General features: G+C 44.0%; 1 protein-coding gene across 1 annotated transcript in view; it reads left to right on the forward strand.

Annotated features, from left to right (window-relative positions):
* Nucleotides 1-2,578: 2,578 nt before the first annotated feature.
* Nucleotides 2,579-20,714, forward strand: part of LOC310646166 (ectonucleotide pyrophosphatase/phosphodiesterase family member 7-like) — a gene marked incomplete at both ends in the record, with an annotated part of 20,075 nt that continues 1,939 nt past the window's right edge. Inside the window, 3 exons of the mRNA XM_083372426.1 lie at nucleotides 2,579-2,834; nucleotides 9,230-9,375; nucleotides 20,447-20,713. Of these exons, the coding sequence (XP_083228552.1) occupies nucleotides 2,579-2,834; nucleotides 9,230-9,375; nucleotides 20,447-20,713 (669 nt within the window). The remainder of the gene's footprint in view (nucleotides 2,835-9,229; nucleotides 9,376-20,446; nucleotide 20,714) is intronic.

Genomic DNA, 20,714 nt, shown 5'->3' on the forward strand with positions numbered 1-20,714 from the left:
AAGAGGTTTCTTGGATGAGAAGCAAACATCAGCTTCAAAGAAAAAAAATCAAGGAAGTCCAATTGCCCTTGGGGGTGGGGGAAAAGCACCTTTGGGACAATCATGAGCTGGATGGCTGAGAATCTCCCTAGACAGGTAGCCATGACTGGCTGGGAAATTCTGAGTGTTGAAGTCCGCCCCCCTCTTAAAGTTGGTAAGTTTGAAGAGCATTGACCCTAGGCCAGGAGTGGGGGCACCTTGGCTCTTTTATGACTTGTGGACTTCAACTCCCAGAATTCCTGAGCCAGCATGGAATTATGGGAGTTGAAGTCCACAAGTCATAAAAGAACCAAGGTTCCCCACCCCTGGCCTAGGCTAACAATCACCACACTAGATTTGAAAAGTGAAGCGGTGAGATTTTTTTTATTTTCCCAGAACACCTCCTGAAATATGGAATCGCCTACTGGAAGCTGCCCTAATCAATTACTTAACTAAATGTGACCAGTTCTTGATTAACCTGCAGGTGAAATCTTACACTCCTGAGAAAATATAATCTGTTTGCCATGTCCAGAAATGAACTCCTCTCAGTCCCCCCCCACACACACACACTCCGAGCAAGGAGGGAGAAATCTTCTCCAGGTTTACATTCTCTGCTCATGGTCACTTTTCATCAATTCTCTCTCTGCTTGTTAAAACTTTTAAGTTTCCAGAGGAAATCGGGAAGGCTTATGCATCTGTCAGCATCGCTAATTCCATCAAAGATTTCTCATTATTCATTGTTGGCAGTTTAATTTTCTTCACTCACCTCCTCTAGAACTAACCCCAGTTTTAATTACTGAGCTTCCCATCTTCCAAAGGTAGTGGATTTCCTTTATTGCCCCTCCCTCCCCTTCCCCCCACAAAAAAGGGGGTCACTTGGCATCCATCTAGGTTAGCCAGTCATCGGCAAACCAGGTTGGCTAATGAAAGCAATAGGAATTAAAGCTGGAAGCTCAATTGCCAAAGTTACGCTATCTTTGTGCAGCAAAAGCAGTGGGTGTTCTCAAGTCCTCCAAGCCTTCCGAGTCGTGAATGTAATTCCTTCCATTTCTGCTTTAGCTTAGAAACGCACAACAATGCTTCCCACCTTAAAGCAGAGCATTTTGGAGGTTCAGGGGGTGTGTTGTTTTTTTCTCCCTCCAAGTAAAGACACACACACACATTTCAGGAATCATGTCTCGACATTTGGAAAAGTGTAAATACCAAAGGATATTGGAGTTTCATTGGGGGCTTTGACTCCAGGTGCATTTGCCTTTAATGCAAGGGACAAGCAGTTCTTCCGTCTCAAAGAAAGGAGAGGAGAGGAGAGGAGAGGAGAGGAGAGGAGAGGAGAGGAGAGGAGAGGAGAGGAGAGGAGAGGAGAGGAGAGGAGAGGAGAGGAGAGGGAAGGAAGGAAGGAAGGAAGGAAGGAAGGAAGGAAGGAAGGAAGGAAGGAAGGAAGGAAGGAAGGAAGGAAGGGGAAAGGGAGAGGAGAGGAAAAGGGAAAGAGAAAGTGAAAGGAGAGGAAAGAGAGGAAAAGGAAGGAGAGGAGAGGGGAAGGAGAGGAGAGGAGAGGGGAAGGGAAGGGAAGGGAAGGGAAGGGGGGAAGGGAAGGGAAGGGAAGGGAAGGGAAGGGAAGGGAAGGGAAGGGAAGGGAAGGGAAGGGAGAAAAAGATCCAGGTAGTTGCAACTTAGAACAGTTCACTTAGTGACAGTTCAAAGCTACAACAGCACTGAAAAAAGTGACATGATCATTTCACACCACCGTTGCAGCATCCCCATGGTCACGGGATCAAAATTTGGACCTCTGGCAACCAACTCATATTTATGACGGTTGCAGCATCTTTGGGTCACGTGATCCCCTTTTGTGACCTTCTGACAAGCAAAGTCAATAGGAAGCCAGATTCACTTATCAGCTCTGTTAGCGACTTAACAACTGCAGCGATTCACTGAACAACTGTGGCAAGAAAGGTCATGAAATGGGGGCAAAATTCACTTAACAAATGTCTCGCTTAGCAACAGAAACTTTGGGATCAATTGTCATAAATCAAGGACTACCTGTATAGAAACGATTTTTTTAAAAAAAAAGTTTATTATAAAGGGGGAAAAAGAATATATAAAGAAATAGTTTCTAATATCCCTCTTGGCAATTACACATAAATTCTAATCAAATCACTCTTTCCAATTTGTTTTTTATTATGATGATGATTACAAAGTGTACCCTCCAATGAATCAGGGCCACTTTTTGGCTTCCATCCCCACCATCTCAAATAATTAATCACTGAACTGTTGCATCCCAAACATTCAGCATCAACAAATAATATAATTTGCTGCTCTTTCCTGCTTCCCCCCCCCCATTGCTCCAATCTGTGTGATCTTAACAGATAGATATATTTCCTTAACATTTGGCCCACTCCTCTTCCTCCCATGATATCAACAAGATGGCGACACAGCTAGGGCTAATCTTATCTAGGCTGAGCTTTGCTCTGATGAGATTGGGGATTTTACAACCATCAGAGAGTAGAAAAGCAGAAGGATAATTGAACAGACATTCTCTTTAACTGCAAGCCAGAACAACGCAATGAAGACACAAAACATCCTGGCTCTCAATTCGATCCTTCTGGCTGCTGTTGTTTGCTATCCAGCTGTCCCGAAGGAGAAGACCGCGGGTGTCCACAAGCTGCTCCTGATCTCCTTTGATGGCTTCCGATGGAATTACGATGAGGATGTAGATACCCCACACATGGATTATTTGGTTAAGGAAGGAGTGAAAGCAAAATACATCACACCTCCCTTTGTGACCATGACTTCGCCTTCACATTTTACAATTGTCACAGGTAAGGCCATCTTGTATTTTTCCAGTCTTACCTGATTTCTGCAGAAGATTCCATAGAGGTTGATGAGAAGGAAGATCTCATTAAATTCACAGCAATCATCATGGACATTTTTTTCCTCCAGCAATTTTAGGAAGGACATTGAGCACAGAGTGTGTATAACTTATTCAAAAGTCACCTGAGCGTTTCCATAGCTGAGGACAGAATCTGGGTCTACCTGATTTGCCTGTACCATTTTACAAAGCCTTAGTAAGACCACACTCGGAATACTGCATCCAGTTCTGGTCCCCCAATATAAAAAAGATGTTGAGATTCTGGAAAGAGTGCAGAAAAGAGAAACAAGGATGATTAGGGACCTGGAGACTAAAACATACAATCACTTTAACATCAGTCAGCAGTGTGTGGCAGCAGCCAAAAGAGCTAATGCAATCCTTGGTTGTATAAATAGAGGCATAGAATCAAAATCACGTGAAGTATTAGTACCGCTTTATAAAGCCTTAACGAGGCCACACCTGGAATACTGCATCCAATTTTGGTCACCACATTACACAAAAGATGTTGAGACTTTGGGAAAAGTGTAAAGAAGAGCAACTAAGATAATTAAAGGCCTGGAAACTAAAACATAGGAAAAACGGCTGCAGGATTTGGGAATGGCCAGTCTAGAGAAAAAAGGACCAGGGGTGACATGATAGCAGTATTCCAGTATTTGAGAGGCTGCCACAAAGAGGAGGGGGGGTCAGCTTATTTTCCAAAGTACCAGAGGGCAGGACAAGAAACAAGGGATGGAAGCTAATCCATGAGAGAAGCGACCTGGAATTAAGGAGAAGCTTCCTAACAGTGAGGACAATTAAATAGTAGAAAGGCTTGCCTTCATATGTTGAGGGTGCTTCATCACTCAAGGATTTTAAGAGGAGACTGGACAGCCAGTTGTCTGTAATGATGTAGGGACTCCTGCTCGAATTTCCTAATGGTGAGAGCAATCAACCCATGGAATAACTTGCCTTTAGAAGTTGTGGGTGCTCCACCACTGGAGGTTTTCAAAAAGAAAGTGGACAACCCTTTTCTGAAATGGTATAGGTATAGGGTCTCCTGCTCGAGCAGAGGGTTGGACTAGAAGACCTCCAAGATCCCTTCCAACTCTATTATTCTATGTTCTGTGTTCTATGGTCCAAGTCAAACACTTAATGTTCAGGGATGCGGTGGCTCAGTGGGTTAGGATGCTGAGCTTGTCGATCAGAAGGTTGGCAGTTTGGCGGGTCGAATCCCGAGTGCCGCGTAACAGAGTTGAGCGCCTGTTACTCGTCCCAGCTTCTGCCAACCTAGCAGTTCGAAAGCACGTAAAAATGCAAGTAGAAAACTAGGGACCACTCCGGTGGGAAGGTAACAGCGTTCCGTGCGCCTTTGGTGTCTAGTCATGCCGGCCACATGACCGCGTCCTCGGACAAACACTGGCTCTTCGGCTATGAAACGGAGATGAGCACCGGCCCCTAGAGTCGGAAACAACTAGCACGCATATGCGGGGGAACCTTTACCTTTACTTAAACAGAAGTTGTAAGGAATCTAATTTTGGCAACTGCTATTGCTAGTCCATTATAGACAGTGAGGGAGATGGCACTGATAGAGATATGAGAGTTCTATTAACAAAGCAATGAGGGGTGAAACGTGTCTTAACTCCACAACCAACAGATAATATTTGGAAGATGCTCAGATATCTATTTTCCAGGGAACATTCCCTAGAAGTCTATGATGATGATTTGTACTCCACTTTATATCTCAGAGATGACAGTTTTGCTCCAGCATTTCTAGGAAGCACATGGAGCACAGAGCATCTGACTTATTCAAAAGTCACTTGAGAATTTCCATAATGAGAATAGAAGTTGGGGATCTCTGATCCAGGTGGCTCAACTCTCCCTCTAATTCACAGAACAACCAAGAAGCAGGGAAGAGGTACAACACAATTACACTTGCAAGCTTTTTCTTCAGATTCTAAAATCTGAAGGGATGTTTAACAAAACAATCACATTTGGTTAGGATCAAGGACTTAACTAAGGAGATAAAGCACAATCAGGCTCGCAAAATCCTGTTGTTGCAGCAAATATCAATAAATGTAGTTTTAGCCATCCTGTACAGTTAGTTTTCTGGTCTGGTCTGGTCTATCTAATGGGGCTGACATTGATCAATTCCATCAATTAATCAATTCACAAGTGAACCTCCCTTTAAAAATGTCCAGCTTTTTATCAGCCCATCTAGAGAGTAAGGAAGATGGCCTTGTCGGAAATATGTAGAAACTGCTTTCCATGCTAAAAGGGATGAAGTATTTTTGAAGTCTAGAAAAATGGGATAACATCTGGAAGGAACTCAAGTAGCTGTTTCCCTAATTCAGTGAATTATACGGAGGAGGAGGAAGTACCTGACAATCAGATTTGCAACATCCTGTTCTTTTATTCTTCTCAAATGAAGTAATTTTAGCCACTCTTATAGAGTTGATTTCCTGTTCTAGTCTACCTAGTAGGGCTGGTGTGCTAAGTCAAAACCACAAACACGCACCCTATACATTAATATAATGTGTGAACCCAGCATAATCCTTATAGCTAAGAGACAATAGAAAATCTGTTCTTTATGTACATTATGTTTACAGTTAAAAAAATCATTTTCCATATTTTCCTTAAAGACAAGTTCTGAAAAACTGAGAATTTTTTTTCCTTTAAGGCTGACTAAGTTCAAGTCAGCTCTAAATATCTGTAAGGCAAATTACATGTTTATATGTGCTCATTATTTACCGGAAATTAATTAAAGCAGACAGGCGATATGCTTATATGCTTACAAGTCATTCAACAGGTTTTAATTAATATTCCTCATTAGAAAGACTTTCCCTTAAAGTAAATGCATTACCAAGATAATGATTTAATTAGTGTTTGAATGTGATTGGTTAGAAAGGGCAACGTCTGCACCTAATTAATTCTAGGGTATAATTTCATGAGGTTAAAATAAAGCAGAGGCTAGCAAGCATTTTTTTTTTCTTCTTGGAGAAGTGGGAAGAGAAAAACACAGTGGAATTTCAGATGTTCACATGTGGGCCCAATCCAAAAATCATTTTGTATCTTAGTAACAGAATAGAACAATCTAAACCACTCTAAACAAGTTACAGAATAAATGAATGAATGAATGAATGAATGAATGAATGAATGCAATGGTACTTCAGTACTCTTTATTAATTGGTTCTGGGAGGTACGATGAGTATCAAAAACTATGAGCACCAAACAATTTTTTCCCATAAGGAATAATTTAGTGAGTCACAAGGAAGCCAACAATGACAAGTTCTAGCTTATGCAGTGGTGGGATTCAGCCAGTTCGCACCATTTCAGCAGAACCGGTAGCTAATTTTTTTGTTGCCCAGGCCCAGAATGGACTTCTGGAAGCAGCATCCACACAGAGAACTGGTTGTTCTCATATTTGAATCCCAGCACTCAGGCTATGCATTGAATACTAAACAAACAATGAGTACTGGGACAAAAATTTTGCATCCAAATGCACTGAGTACCAAATTCGATGAGTTTCAAAGCTGTTGAGTACCAAGGGCCCACGGTACAGATAGTTGCCTCAACTTACAACAGTTCATTCGGTGATCGTCCAAAGTTATAATGGCACTAGAAAAAAGCAACTTAGGACCGTTTTCAACCTTTATGTCTGTTGCAGCATCCCCCTGGCTGTGTGATCAAAATTCAGACGCTTGGCTGCTGACTCATATTTATGACAGTTGCAGTGTCCCAGGTTCAGAAGATCCCCTTTTGTGATCTTCTGGAAAGCAAAGTCACTGGGAAAGCCAGATTCACTTAACAACCATATTATTAACTTAAGAACTGCAGTGATTCACTTAACAACTATGGCAAGGAAGGTCATAAAATGGGGCAACACTAACTTAACAAATGTCTCACTTAGCAACAGAAATTTGGGGCTCAACTGTGGCTGTAAATCGAGGACTATCTGTATACATATGGCAGACAAACTGCCATGGGTAGACAGCGTAATTATTCAGTTAATTTAAATAAGAATCGTTACATTTCAGGTGCGAAATGATATTCCAAGGGGTGCAAAAACTTGGGTTTAGAAGTTTCAAAATTATAGTGTATATGCATAATTCGTTGCCATAATTTTGAACTTTTGTAAGGGGTGTGAGAATATATCAGAAGCGTTCTAGGGTGTGGGGTATAGAAAAGGTTGGGAGCCGCTGCTTTAGAAGAATGAATGAATGAATGAATGAATGAATGAATGAATGAATGAATGAATGAATGGTCTTTATTACAGCCACTGACCAGAACTGCAAACAAAAATGCATACAAAAATTTAAAAAAATAAAAGCAAAACATGCTAAAATATTGCAATTGGCGGTGGCTTCCTCAGTGGATAATCAAAGTCTGCCTAATTCTACCAGCAGTATAACAAAATTTTGCTACGTTCAAGGAGACTGGATCATTCTGATCAGATAACAATAACTGTACCTAAAAAAAAGTCTAGAATTTCCAAGGGTTTTTTTACCAAGTAAGGAGTTATAAGGCCAGTTCTTGAGTCCTGGTAGAGCAGACATGTCAAACACAAGGCCCAGGGGCCAGATCCGGCCCGCGAAGTGGTTTCATGCGGCCCGCGAAGCCATCCTGGAAACAGTGAGGGAACGGCCCCCACTGCCTTGGCCCTGGCCCAGAGACCCTCCTCCTGCCAGAGACCCCCAGATCTGTCCCACTCCTGCCCAGGCCCCTATAGGCACCCATGATGCGAATGATGTAGAGCTGGCCACGCCCACCCAGTAGGCCATACGCACTCTAGCCACGCCCACCCAGTAGGCCACGCCCACCCAGGCCATACCCACCCGGCCCCCTGAGGGAAACCGCAATGCTGATGTGGCCCTCAGTGAAATTGAGTTTGACACCCCTGTGGTAGAGGGTACAATACTGTATATCAGCTCCTTTCCCACAGGGGGCACACTTTCATCCTTTTTGTATCAGCCCTCCAAAACTATGGTGGGGAGAATGTTGAAGTTTGCTAAAGTTAGTGCTCTTTGGAATCTGACAACAGTTAACTGGGTTTTAAGTATCACACTGGTTTATAAAAAGGGGCTTGGCTGTTCAGAAAACAATGCTCTTAAATACAGCAGACTAGTCGTGTTGTGTATGACCATAACAATGATTTCATTGGTCCTGTTGAACTTCCAGGTTTTTGATATGTTGCTTAAACGCGCTGAGTGCATATTCATAACCCATCATTAGGAATGCTTCCCTGGAAAAGCCCAGATGTTGATGTCGATGGAGATTCTCAGTCATCCGGGTCACGGTTGTCCCAAAGCCGCTTTTCCAAAAGGCAACTGGACTTCCTTGGCTTTTCCTTGAAGACATTTCACTTCTCATTCAAGAAGCTTCTTCAGCTTCTCCTCCAAGAAGACCTGAAGAAGCTTCTTGGACAAGTAGTGAAATGTCTTCAAGGAAAAACCAAGAAAGCTCCCTTGCTTTTTGGAAAAGCATTTTTCAGCCCCAGATGTTGACATTTTTGTGAGATTGTCCTGAACCATACTCATTAGTAGAAAAGAAGTATCAGGTCCTAGTTGGGCACCAAAAAGTAGCTGTGTACAAGCCTTAGCTGAATGTAGCTTCAGTACTACTGGATGTGCTGGGTTCCTCTGTTCTTTGGAAGATAGTTGATTTACACACACATATACACAGTAGGTCACCCCGCAAGCCATTTGGAAGATACTGCTAAACTGCTTTAAGTAGGCCCCTAAGAAGGCTTAATGCAGAAGACATTGATGTTGCATTGTCCCTACATTGCTTGCCTTGGCTCCTTTCCCTCATAATCAACAGAAGCAACAGATGCTGGAGAATAGTCTCTAGAGAAGGAATTCTCCTTTTGTTTTCAATTGCTTAGAGGAGATGAAAGCTTTTCCCATTCATTGCTGAGTAAACATCTGCTCACTAGGCAGTGCCTGTTCAGGTTTTCGTGTCTTTATTTCTTTCCTGATGACAAAGACAGTTGGGTTCTAACGGCAGCTGCTTCCAAGTTTCAGATGAAGGAAGTATTTGTGAAGTCCAAGGATGAAGAACAAGCTGAGGTTCTGAAGGGCAACAAAGAAGTCCATTCGGTTCCTCAAGTTCTGAAGATGAACCTGGACTGTGGAGGTCTTCTCTCTTTCTCCAAAGGGCAAAGTTTATGCCCACTGTTCCATTTCTCTAGACTCAAAAAATTGAAGAGTTTTCTTTTCCTTTGCCTTCAACTTAAACCACATTTCTTCAGCCACACTTTCAAGCTGTTGTGCAATTCCTTTGTGTAGTTAGAGTGGATGGATGCTGCAGGACTCCTAGAAAACTTGTCCTTTGCCACTTTTCATTTTTTTTCTCATCTTATTTTTCCAGGTCGCTGGATTGAAGATCATGGAGTCATCCATAATATGATGTTCAACACAGAAACTCTACAGAAGTACGGCTATAAACAAACCCAGAATAAGACTGAATGGTGGGACAATGGAGTTCTTCCCCTCTGGATCACAGCTCAAAATCAGGTAATGGATCCAATGATTGTGTTATATACGTAAACAATCCCCTGAGAGAGATGTATATATGTTAAATGTTCAAATAATACGGCAGCAGCAAGCGTATAAACTAAAGCAGCCTGACAAGAAAACACGCGGGAACTTTGACAGCTGTCAAAGTTCCCCGCACCGCGCAGGCGCCACCACTGACAGCTCGCGGCTGTCAAACGCCGGACTACGAAGAAGCCTGAGCTGTCAAAGCATCCACCATACAGCGCAGGCGCAACCACTGACAGCTCGCGGCTGTCAAAACACCAAGACACGCGGAAGCCGGAGCTGTCAACAAAAGACGACGCGGATTGGTCCCTGCCTGACAGGGCGCCAAAACGGACACCGCTGATTGGTTCTCACTACCAGCTGCCGGCTATAAAAGCCGGACAGTTATTCTATGTTTGCCTTTGCTCTTAAATAAATCTGTTGTTACTAGCCTGTCGTCCCGAGTGGTCCTTCGGCTACTTCACTGGCGACGAGGATGGGATCGCTCCGGAGCTGAAGTCACGGCCGAGGAAGGGAGTTCCCGGCAAGAGCTGTCACGGAAGTTTTAACTTCCATCGGAGCAACCCAGGACCGGACGACATGGCAAACTTCGGCCGTGTGAGGGAGTTTGATACCCGCCATCCCGAGAGATGGCAATCACACCTCGGCCAAGTCGAGGGATTCCTCCTCGTCAGTAAGATCACTGACGACCGAGCAAAGGCCGCCGCTCTGCTGTACATCAGCGGGCCCCCGGTGTACGATGCAGCCGTCGGGTTGTTCAGCCCAGTGCCCATCACTGAAGTCTCCTACGCGGACTTGGTGGACCAGCTGAGCAAATACTACATGCCGGCTCGATCAGAACTATACTGGCGGGTGCAATTCGCGCAAAAGAAACAACGGCAGGACGAGCCCGCCAACGAATTCATCGCCGGGGTCAGGCATGCCGCAAGGAACTGCTGCTTCCCCGACCTGGAAGACCGCATCAGAGACCAGGTGGTGATCGGTCTGAGGGACGAGAAGCTACAAAAAAAACTGACGTCCAAACCCGACATGAACCTGGCCGAGCTGACCAGGGAGATCATGGCATACGAACACAGCCACAAGAAGAAGCCGACCAACACGACCCCAGAGACCCCCGCGACCGTCTACCAGGAAAGCGCAGCCTTCAGCGACAGCGGAGAGTCGGTAGATTTCACCGACGGAGAAGCCCTACAACGCCGAATGGAGCACCGACAGCCGAGAAGGGGAAAGACGTCGGACCGCCGGGGAGCCAGGAACCCTCCACCGCCACCGCATTACGAGCAACGAGCCGCCTGTGCCAGCTGCGGGAGCAATCATGCCCGAGGAGGTTGCCGTTTTAGGAACGCGAAATGCCACAATTGCGGGAAGACCGGCCACATCAAGCCGGTGTGCCGCAGCAAGGGCCGGGACAACATCAATGAGGTGGAGGCAAACCCCCCAGGTAGGCCAGCTGCCCAGGCCAGCAGAGAACCCCACCCAGGGCCCCTGGTAGAGATTGTGGACAGGGTAAACAGCATAAGCTCCAAGGTTAAGATCTGGGTCAGGATTCAGGGGGTGCCCTGCCACATGGAAGTAGATTCCGGGTCGGCAGTTTCCTTAATTTCTCTAACAACCTATCAGGAGATCTGTCAGAAGGGCCGAGGACAAATCCCCCTGAAACAAACTCAGGTACACCTAGCTGACTTCCAGAAAACCCCCATTCCGGTGGAAGGAAAAGCCAAGGTCGTAGTGCAGTACAAGGGGTTCAAGGGGCCCCTGGAGGTTTTAGTCACACCAGGGAACCGCACCGATTTGATAGGACTAAACTGGTTCAGTCCATTAGGTATCGCCTTAACTGGGGTTAACACCATCCTAACACCCAGCCTAGAAGCCGTTTGCGATAAATTCGCCGACGTTTTCGATGGCACTTTAGGGAAATACACGGGTCCCCCCATCTCCTTACAGTTAGACCCTGCAATCCAACCAGTTAAGATAAGAGCCAGGAGGGTACCTTTTGCCCTTAAGGAAAAAATCGAAAACGAACTTGATCGCCTCGTAGGACTAGGGGTGCTTGAGCCCACAGAAGGGGGAACCTGGGAGACCCCTATCGTCACCCCAATCAAACCTAATGGGGAAGTGAGACTGTGCGCCGATTATAAGGCGACAGTCAACTTAGCCCTCAGCCCCCATGCCTACCCGGTGCCAGCGGTAAGGGACGTATTTGCTTCCATCCGCTCGGGCACCCTTTTCGCCAAGCTCGATCTCGCTCAGGCGTACTTACAGCTACCTGTCACGGAGGACACTGCGGAGGCCCAGACAATTGTCACCCACCGCGGTGCCTTTAAGGTAAAGAGGCTCCAATTTGGCATATCGGCGGCCCCGGGTATATTTCAGGGTATCATGGAGAAGACCCTGAAAGGAATACCCGGGGTCTGCCCCTACTTCGACGATGTTCTCATCGCCGGAGAAAACGAAGCGAACTTAGCTGACAGGCTGTCAGCTGTGCTAAGCCGGCTCAGAGAAGCCGGCCTCAAACTTAAGCGGGAAAAGTGCTCTATTGGAGTCACATCCACTGAATTCCTAGGGTACAAAATAGATAGCCAGGGCATCCACCCCACCTCAGAAAAACTACAGGCTATTCAAACCGCACCCAGTCCTAGGAATAAGCAAGAGCTGCAATCCTTTTTAGGATTGTTAAATTTTTACCATGCCTTCATCCCCCATAAGGCCACTATTGCGGAGCCTCTGCACAGACTCCTAGACAAGGGTACAACTTGGTCCTGGACCAAAGAACATGAGAGTAGCTTCCAATCATTAAAAAAGATTATCTGTCACAGTTCAACTATCACCCTTTTCAGGGAGGACACCCCAATATGCATCGCTTGCGATGCCTCTCCCTATGGAATCGGGGCTGTCTTAAGTCACATATTCAAGGACGGCACACAAAGACCCATAGCCTTCTATTCACGCACTCTAACCAAAGCTGAAAGAAACTACGCCCAAATCGACAGGGAAGCCCTAGCAATAGTAGCAGGGGTCAAAAAATTTCACGATTACCTGTATGGAAGACCATTTACTATAATTACAGATCACAAACCCCTGCTAGGCATATTCACGTGGAACAAAACTACTCCACAAATTCTCTCCCCGAGAATGCTAAGATGGTCAACCTTCTTAGCAGCCTATTCCTATCAACTAATACATAAACCAGGTAAAGAATTGGGTCATGCTGACTGCCTCAGCAGACTGCCCATACAAACCAGGGACCCAGACCCAGCCCCAGCCAGCCAGATTTTAGCAATCTCCCAACTTCCAGAATGCCCCCTGACTGCAAACATCATAGCTAATAATTCTGCCAAAGATAAAATACTTGCCAGAATCCTCAAATGGGCCACAACAGGTTGGCCAGCTCAAAATCCACAACCTCAATTCCAACCTTATTATAACAGAAAAAATGAGATCTCAACACATAGAGGATGCCTGCTGTGGGGAAATAGGGTCATCATACCAGAGAGGAACATAGACCAAACATTACAAATTTTACACGAAGGACACCCTGGAATTGTAAAAATGAAGGCGATGGCTAGAAGTTATGTGTGGTGGCCAGGCATAGATAAGCAAATAGAAAAGTACGTAGGTGGGTGTTATACCTGTCAAGAGACCAGGAATGAACCACCCCAGGCTCCAATCCATAAATGGGAGACAACAAGAAACCCTTGGTCACGTATACATGTAGATTTTGCGGGACCCATCCAAGGCCAAAGTTTCTTAATTGTAGTAGACAGCCACTCAAAATGGCTGGAAGTCACCCCCCTTAGAACAATAACGTCCCAAGCCACTATTCAAGCTTTACGAAAAATATTCGCTACGCACGGCTTACCTGACACCATAGTTTCTGACAACGGGCCTCAATTCACCTCTCGTGAATTTCAGATCTTCGCTATGAAGAATTGTATTAGGCTGGTCACGTCGGCGCCGTTCCACCCTTCGTCAAACGGAATGGCTGAAATTATGGTACGATCCACGAAAGAAGCATTAAAAAAATTCGTTAAAGGAAACTGGCAGAGGCGCCTCAGCCAGTTCCTCTTAGCACAACACACAACACCATGCTCTACGACCGGCAAATCACCAGCAGAATTAAGATGGGGGAGAAGGCTAATAACACGTCTGGACAGACTGCACCCTGACACGTATCCAGAAAAAGAACCACACCCCCACCCTACCCGCACACTCAACCCAGGACAATTGATTTGGGCACGATCATACACAGATAAAAACAAGTGGGTCCAAGGAACAGTAATAAAACAAACAGGGCCCATCTCATACCTTATAGCTACGCAAGCACAGGGCAACATACGCCGCCATATTGATCAGCTCAGACCCAGACAACCACCACACAATTCTGGGCAACCAACCAATGCCAGCATACAGCTCCCACCGGAAATGCTGCCTATTCCAAACCAGGAAGAAGAACACCAAAACGAAGACCCGGAACCTCACCACCCTCCACCCCTTCGCCGCTCAAACAGGAATCGGAGACCACCCACCTACCTAAAAGACTATCAGTGGGCAGGTTCAAACATCCAAGAAGATGGAAACGCACCAGGGGAGGGGTAAGGGGTGTGTTATATACGTAAACAATCCCCTGAGAGAGATGTATATATGTTAAATGTTCAAATAATACGGCAGCAGCAAGCGTATAAACTAAAGCAGCCTGACAAGAAAACACGCGGGAACTTTGACAGCTGTCAAAGTTCCCCGCACCGCGCAGGCGCCACCACTGACAGCTCGCGGCTGTCAAACGCCGGACTACGAAGAAGCCTGAGCTGTCAAAGCATCCACCATACAGCGCAGGCGCAACCACTGACAGCTCGCGGCTGTCAAAACACCAAGACACGCGGAAGCCGGAGCTGTCAACAAAAGACGACGCGGATTGGTCCCTGCCTGACAGGGCGCCAAAACGGACACCGCTGATTGGTTCTCACTACCAGCTGCCGGCTATAAAAGCCGGACAGTTATTCTATGTTTGCCTTTGCTCTTAAATAAATCTGTTGTTACTAGCCTGTCGTCCCGAGTGGTCCTTCGGCTACTTCAATGATCATCATGGCTTGATTTCTATGAGGCTGGGGAATTTTGAGAGTTGAAATCCATCCATCTTAAACGTGTCAAGGTTGGGAATCACTGCCTTAAGCTATGGCTTAGTTACAGTTGGTTTGCTCAGCATGCTTCGTCCATCCAACTGAAGCCTCAACCACATTCCACAAACCACTATGGTTTGAAAAAAATATGGCTTGAAACAAAACAAAATTAAGCTACACAGTGGTTTAATGCAATGTGTCCAGTCTTAGTTTATGTTGTGCTATACAGTACTATGTTGTGGCCCTCCTTATTTTGCTGAGATCATTTCTTGCATCTGCTTGGCTAATTAAAGATGATTAAGGGACTGGAGGCTAAAGCATATAAAGAATGGTTGCTGGAATTGGGTATGTCTAGTTTAACGAACAGAAGGACTATGGGTGATATGATAGCCGTCTTCCAGTACTTGAGGGAGTGTCACAGGGAAGTGGGGGGTCAGCCTATTCTCCAAAGCACCAGAAGGCAGGACAAGAAGCAATAGATGGGTGGCTCAGTGGGTTAGGACGCTGAGCTTGTCAATCAGATGGTCGGCAGTTTGGCGGGTCAAATCCTGAGTGCCGCGTAACAGAGTGAGCGCCTGTTACTCATCCCAGCTTCTGCCAACCTAGCAGTTCAAAAGCACGTAAAAATACAAGTAGAAAAATAGGGACCACTCCGGTGGGAAGGTAACAGCATTCCATGCGCCTTTGGCGTCTAGTCCACGGAGACGTCCTCGGACAAGCGCCAGCTCTTCGGCTTTGAAACAGAGATGAGCACCAGCCCCTAGAGTCGGAAGCGACTAGCACGCATGTGCGGGGGAACCTTTACCTTTACCTTTACCTAATCAAGGAGAGAAGCAACCTGGAACTAAGGAGGAATTTTCTGACAGTTAGAACAATTAATCATTGGAACCACTTGCCTCCAGAAGTTGTGGGTTCTGCAACACTAGAAGTTTTTAAGAAGAGATTGGACAAACACTTGTCTGAAATGGTGTAGGATTTCCTGCTTGTGCAAGGGGTTGGACTAGAAGACCTCCAAGGTCCCTTCCAACTCTGTTGTTCTGTATTCTGTGAATTGCATTTATTTGTTATCTGAACTCTGAGAAATCACCTAAACAGCTTGGCTGTTTGCATATTTAAACCTGCCAGATTGTGTGCAATTTAGAGTTGAACAGGGGAGTGGGATATCCACCAATGTTACTTGAACAATTAAATGAAATAAATATGATTTGATTTCATTTGGTTTTCTAGTAATGCATTGATCTATCATTTTAGGAGCCAAATATATTCCTCAGAATGTACATTACATTGTTTAGCACAAGGCTAAGTAGGCCATCGGACAACATGGCAGCCTCGAAAAACTCTTACAAAACAATATGGTTTATTTTTTTTTCTTCTTCTTCTTCTTTTCTTTTCTATTACTTACATTCTTTTGCTTAGCAACGGTGAATGTGGCGATGATTTCTTTGCCCTCAGACAGGGAAAAGGGTGATGCTAATTCAAATGACACATGGAACAAGAATTTTAAAAAGCTCACGCAACTTAAATCTAGCTTATGTCAAATTGAAAACCATCTTGAGAAGCAGAAGCTCGGAGATACAAAACACTTTAATTTGAATAAGCAAAGGATACGGTGCAAAGAATGAGGATGGCAGATAGGAAATAGCGAGGGAGAAAATCCACCAGCTGTCTCACTGCCAAACTTTTCAGGAACAATAAGAATTGTGCTAATAAAAGGAAGGAAATAGTGTTCCCAGTAAAACTGATAATACTGCAAGTGTATAGCTGCTAGTAAAGTTGATTATGTTAATAAAACAGGGAGGCAGGAACAGTAAATACTCTCTAGTTTCAAGATAATTAGGTTGTAAGAGAGTTTTATTAAATTGTTCGGTTGGAATTAAGAAAGGAAGGAAATCGCTGGTCAGGTTTTGATTCAATGGAAATTCAACGGGCTGCTCAGTCTAAGGAGGAAAAGAAGGGAATCCGAAGACCCTCGACAAAGGATACAGAATACATAATAATTGCATTGGAAGGGACCTTGGAGGTCTTCTGGTCCATCCCCCTATTTAAGCAGGAGACCCTATACCAGTGGTAGCGAACCTATGGCATGCGTGTCACAGGTGGCATGCAGAGCCCTCTCTGTGGGCACGTGTGCCGTTGCCCCAGTCCTAGGCCTTCAGCTGGGTTTTATAAAACCTTTTCACTTTAGTTTAGGCCTTCGCTGCTGTGTGCAAAACAAAAAAAAGGTTCAATCAATCAATTTCAACTTCTCGCAGGGAAAAAAAATCTCTCGCAAAGTTGGAATTGATTGATTGAACTTTTTAGTCCCACCCAGTATGCCGTTACCACTGCAGCCACGCCCAGCCAATGGGCCACACCCATCCGGCACCCGAAGATACGTAAGTGGGTTTGGGGTTGCAGTTTGGGCACTCGGTCTCCAAAAGGTTCACCACTACTGCCCTATATCATTCTGGAGAGATCCAATCTCTTTTTTAAAACCTCCAGTGGTGGAACACCCACAACTTCTGAAGGCAAGCCTTTCCACTGGAAGGACTTGGGTTTGGCTACTCCACTGATGTTGTTGCTGACAGAAAATTTCTCCTTAATTCTAGGTTAGATCACGCTGTGATAAGCTCCCATCTACTAGTTCTTGCCTTGCCCTCAGGTGCTTTGGACAATAGGTTGACCTTCTCTTCTCTGTGACACTCCCTCAGATAGTGGAAGATTGCTATCATGTCACCCCTAGCCGTACTCTTCATTAGATTAGATATACCCAGTTCTCTCAATCATTCATTGTATGCTTTACCTTCTGGACCCCTAATCAGTGGTGGGATTCAAATAGGTGAACAACCGGTTTTCTGTGTAGATGCCGCATCTGGAAGTCCATTCTAGGCCTGGGCAACAAAAAATTAGCTACCGGTTCTGCTGAAAAGGTGCGAACCAGCTGAATCCCACCACTGCCCCTAATCATCTTTGTTGCTCTTCTCTGTACACTTTCCAGAGTCTCAGCATCTTTTTTGTATCGTGATGACCAAAACCAGGCACAATATTCCAAGTGTGGTCTCACCAGTGCATTATAAAGCGATATGATCACTTCATGTGATCTTGATGCTGTCCTGATGCAGCCTAGGACTGCATTGGCTTTTTTTGGCAGCTACAGCACACTGCTGGGTTAATCAAGGGCTGGCAATCAAGTATAGCTTGACCGCTACTCTCTGGGAAGCCTTATTCAGCCAAACATTGGTGTTACACACACACACACACACACACACACACACAGAGAGAGAGAGAGAGAGAGAGAGATTTTTCTCTACCCACTCTCATTTTCCATCATAAAAGAGAAAATGGTTTTGGAATTTTTCTTAATGAATTCTAGATGCTGAGATCAAATCCCCCTTGCAATGGAACTTAGCAAATCACAAAAAGAAAGAACAGCCTACCCTTTTTTAAAAAAAATAAATAAACAAGTAAATAAATTTAAAAAAGAATACTTGAGCTGACATGGAAGTATTTCAACCTGCAAAAGTCTATAAGGCACCGGGGATATTAATGGCTCTGTACAATGCTATCAGCATCCCTGCCAATTGGTGACATTTTAGTGCTCAAAAAGTCAATGTTTTAAAAAGCAGTTGGCTGACCACTATTGTCCTATACCATCTCTTCGACCTGATAAAAATACTGCTGGGGACAAATATCTGTTGCTGCTGCCTTCTGCTCATTTCTGTTCGGAATCACATCCTGTAATTACTAACGCTTATATCGTCCTCCTCCAAACTCATAACTGTATACACCACAGAAATGATTGACCTATTTTATCCTACCAACAAAACCTGTAAAGGAACTGAGTAGCAGAGCTGACCATAGAGTTCAATATGACTGTTGCAATGTCCTGGGATCATATGATCCCCTTTTGCGACTTTCTGACAAGCCAAGGCAATGGGGGAAGTCAGATTTCCCCATTAACAGCCATATTACTAATTTAACAACCACCGTGGCAAGAAAGGTGGCAAAATGGGGCATAACTCACCTAGCAAATGTCTCACTTATCAACAGAAATTTCAGGCGCAATTGGGGTGGCAAGTTGAGGACTACCTGTAGTACAAATGCAGAATGGGACAACTCTCCACGGCCAACTCACTGTGGGCCAACTCGGTGCGGGAGAATTTAACAATTCTATTTAATTATTTAAAATAAATTTTAAAAAATCATTTTAATTTTTGCCATTCACATTTCATTCTGTCCCTCCTTTTGCATCCTTTCTTCAATGATCCCCTATTTCTTTAACACCAGTGTAACTCTTCTGCAGCGAGTTGGCCATGAGTTGGCTGCGCTGAGTTGGCCGTGGCGAATTGTCACAGACCCTACAAATGGCTACCAACCAACGCAGCCACTTAAATTTCCAGAACAGTTGCATTACTTTTGTGTTGCCAATAGCAAGGACTCTGTGAATGTTCATCTGGATTTGGATCCTCTGAATATAGTAGGTTTTACTTCTAAGGGGGAAATGTAGGCTTGTCCCCTGCAAAAAGCAATGTTTTGAAATATGTGGGACATCACTCTTGCTCTGACATTAAGAACTTAAATTCCTCTTTTATTCCTTTGCAAGATCTGTCTGCTTTGTCAACTTAGATTTTATACTGAATTTGACCTTTTCCCAGGATATTAAATGTCAGTAAGAATATTATTACTTTACCACCCCAGCTTAGCACTTTAGAAATTAAATTCAGCAGAATAACAATAAGAGTTGTAAGAAGAATAATGCCTGACGACTGCTATTTTGAAATTCATATCATTATCATTATTATTATTATTATTATTATTATTATTATTATTATTATTATTATTATTATTATTATTATTATTATTATTTTAAAAACTCTATAATTTTGGAGAAAAAATATATTTCTGCTTAAAGCTTAATGTGTTTTCAGGTTAGACTCACATATTCGGAAGAAAGCAATATTCATTTCAATGGCACTTATTCCCAGATACTCATGAAGTAATTTGCAGTCACGCTCATAAATTTAATTGTAAGATGTTTTGAGTGTTTTGTTTATTTGTTCTGGATGCCTTAAGTTTTATAGTGAAGACTTGCAACAGAAAGTAGTTTCCCTGAGTACAGAAATGACAGAAAAATAAGTGATCAATATTTGTACTATCCAGTTGGCCACAGAGTCTGCTTGCAGCGAGTTTTACGATTTTCATACATGCCATCAATTCTCTCTCTCTCTCTTTCTTTTTTCTTTCCTTTTCCTTCCTTCTTTCCTCCCTTTCTCCCTTCCTCCCTTTCTTTTTCTTTCTTTCTTTCTTTCTTTCTTTCTCTTTCTTTCTTTCTTTCTTTCTTTCTTTCTTTCTTTCTTCTTCCTTATTTCATTTCTTCCTTCCTTCCTTTTTTCTTTCTTTCTCCCTTCCTTCCTTCCTTTTTCTTTCTTCCTTCCTTTCCTTTCTTTCTTTCTTTCTTTCTTTCTTTCTTTCTTTCTTTCTTTCTTTCTTTCTTTGTTTTTCTTCTTTTTTCCTTATTTCATTTCTTCCTTCCTTCCCTTTTTTCTTTTTCTTTCTTCCTTCCTTCCTTCCTTCCTTTCTTTCTTTTCTTCCTTCCTTTCCTTTTTCTCTCTTTCCTTTCTTTTTCATCCTTCCTTCCTTTTTTCTTTCTTTTTCTTTTTCTCTTTCTTTCCTTCCTTTTTTCCTTTCTTCCTCCCTTCCTTTCCTTTTTTTCTTCCTTATTTTATTTCTCCCTTCCTTGTCTCTTTTTTCTTTTTCTTTCTCCCTTCCTTCCTTCCTTCCTTCCTTCCTTCCTTCCTTCCTTCCTTCCTTCCTTGTCTTTCTCCCTTCATTTCTTTTTCCCTTTTCTTCTTTTTTCTCTTTCTTTCATCCTTCCTTCCTTTCTTTTTTTCTTTCTCTTTCTTATTTCTTTTTTTCTTAACTTCTTTCTTTCTTTTTGTCTTGGATAGGGGAAAAAAGCTGCCTCTTTCCACTATCCAGGGGGCAACGCCAACTACAGTGGTCAGTCGGTCACAAGGAGCTTGGCCGAATCCTCCGACCACCCCGACAGCAACGAGAGCGAGTGGCGAGAGAACATCGACATTGTCATGAACTGGTTTGCTAAAGAAGATTTCGATTTTGTCACACTTTATTACGGGGAGCCTGACCATACTGGACATTACGTTGGCCCGGAGACTGAGGAGAGGAAAAAAATAATCCAGCAGATTGACCGAACCC

This window comes from Vipera ursinii (genome assembly GCF_947247035.1).
Source record: "Vipera ursinii genome assembly, chromosome: 13".
NCBI lineage: Eukaryota > Metazoa > Chordata > Lepidosauria > Squamata > Viperidae > Vipera > Vipera ursinii.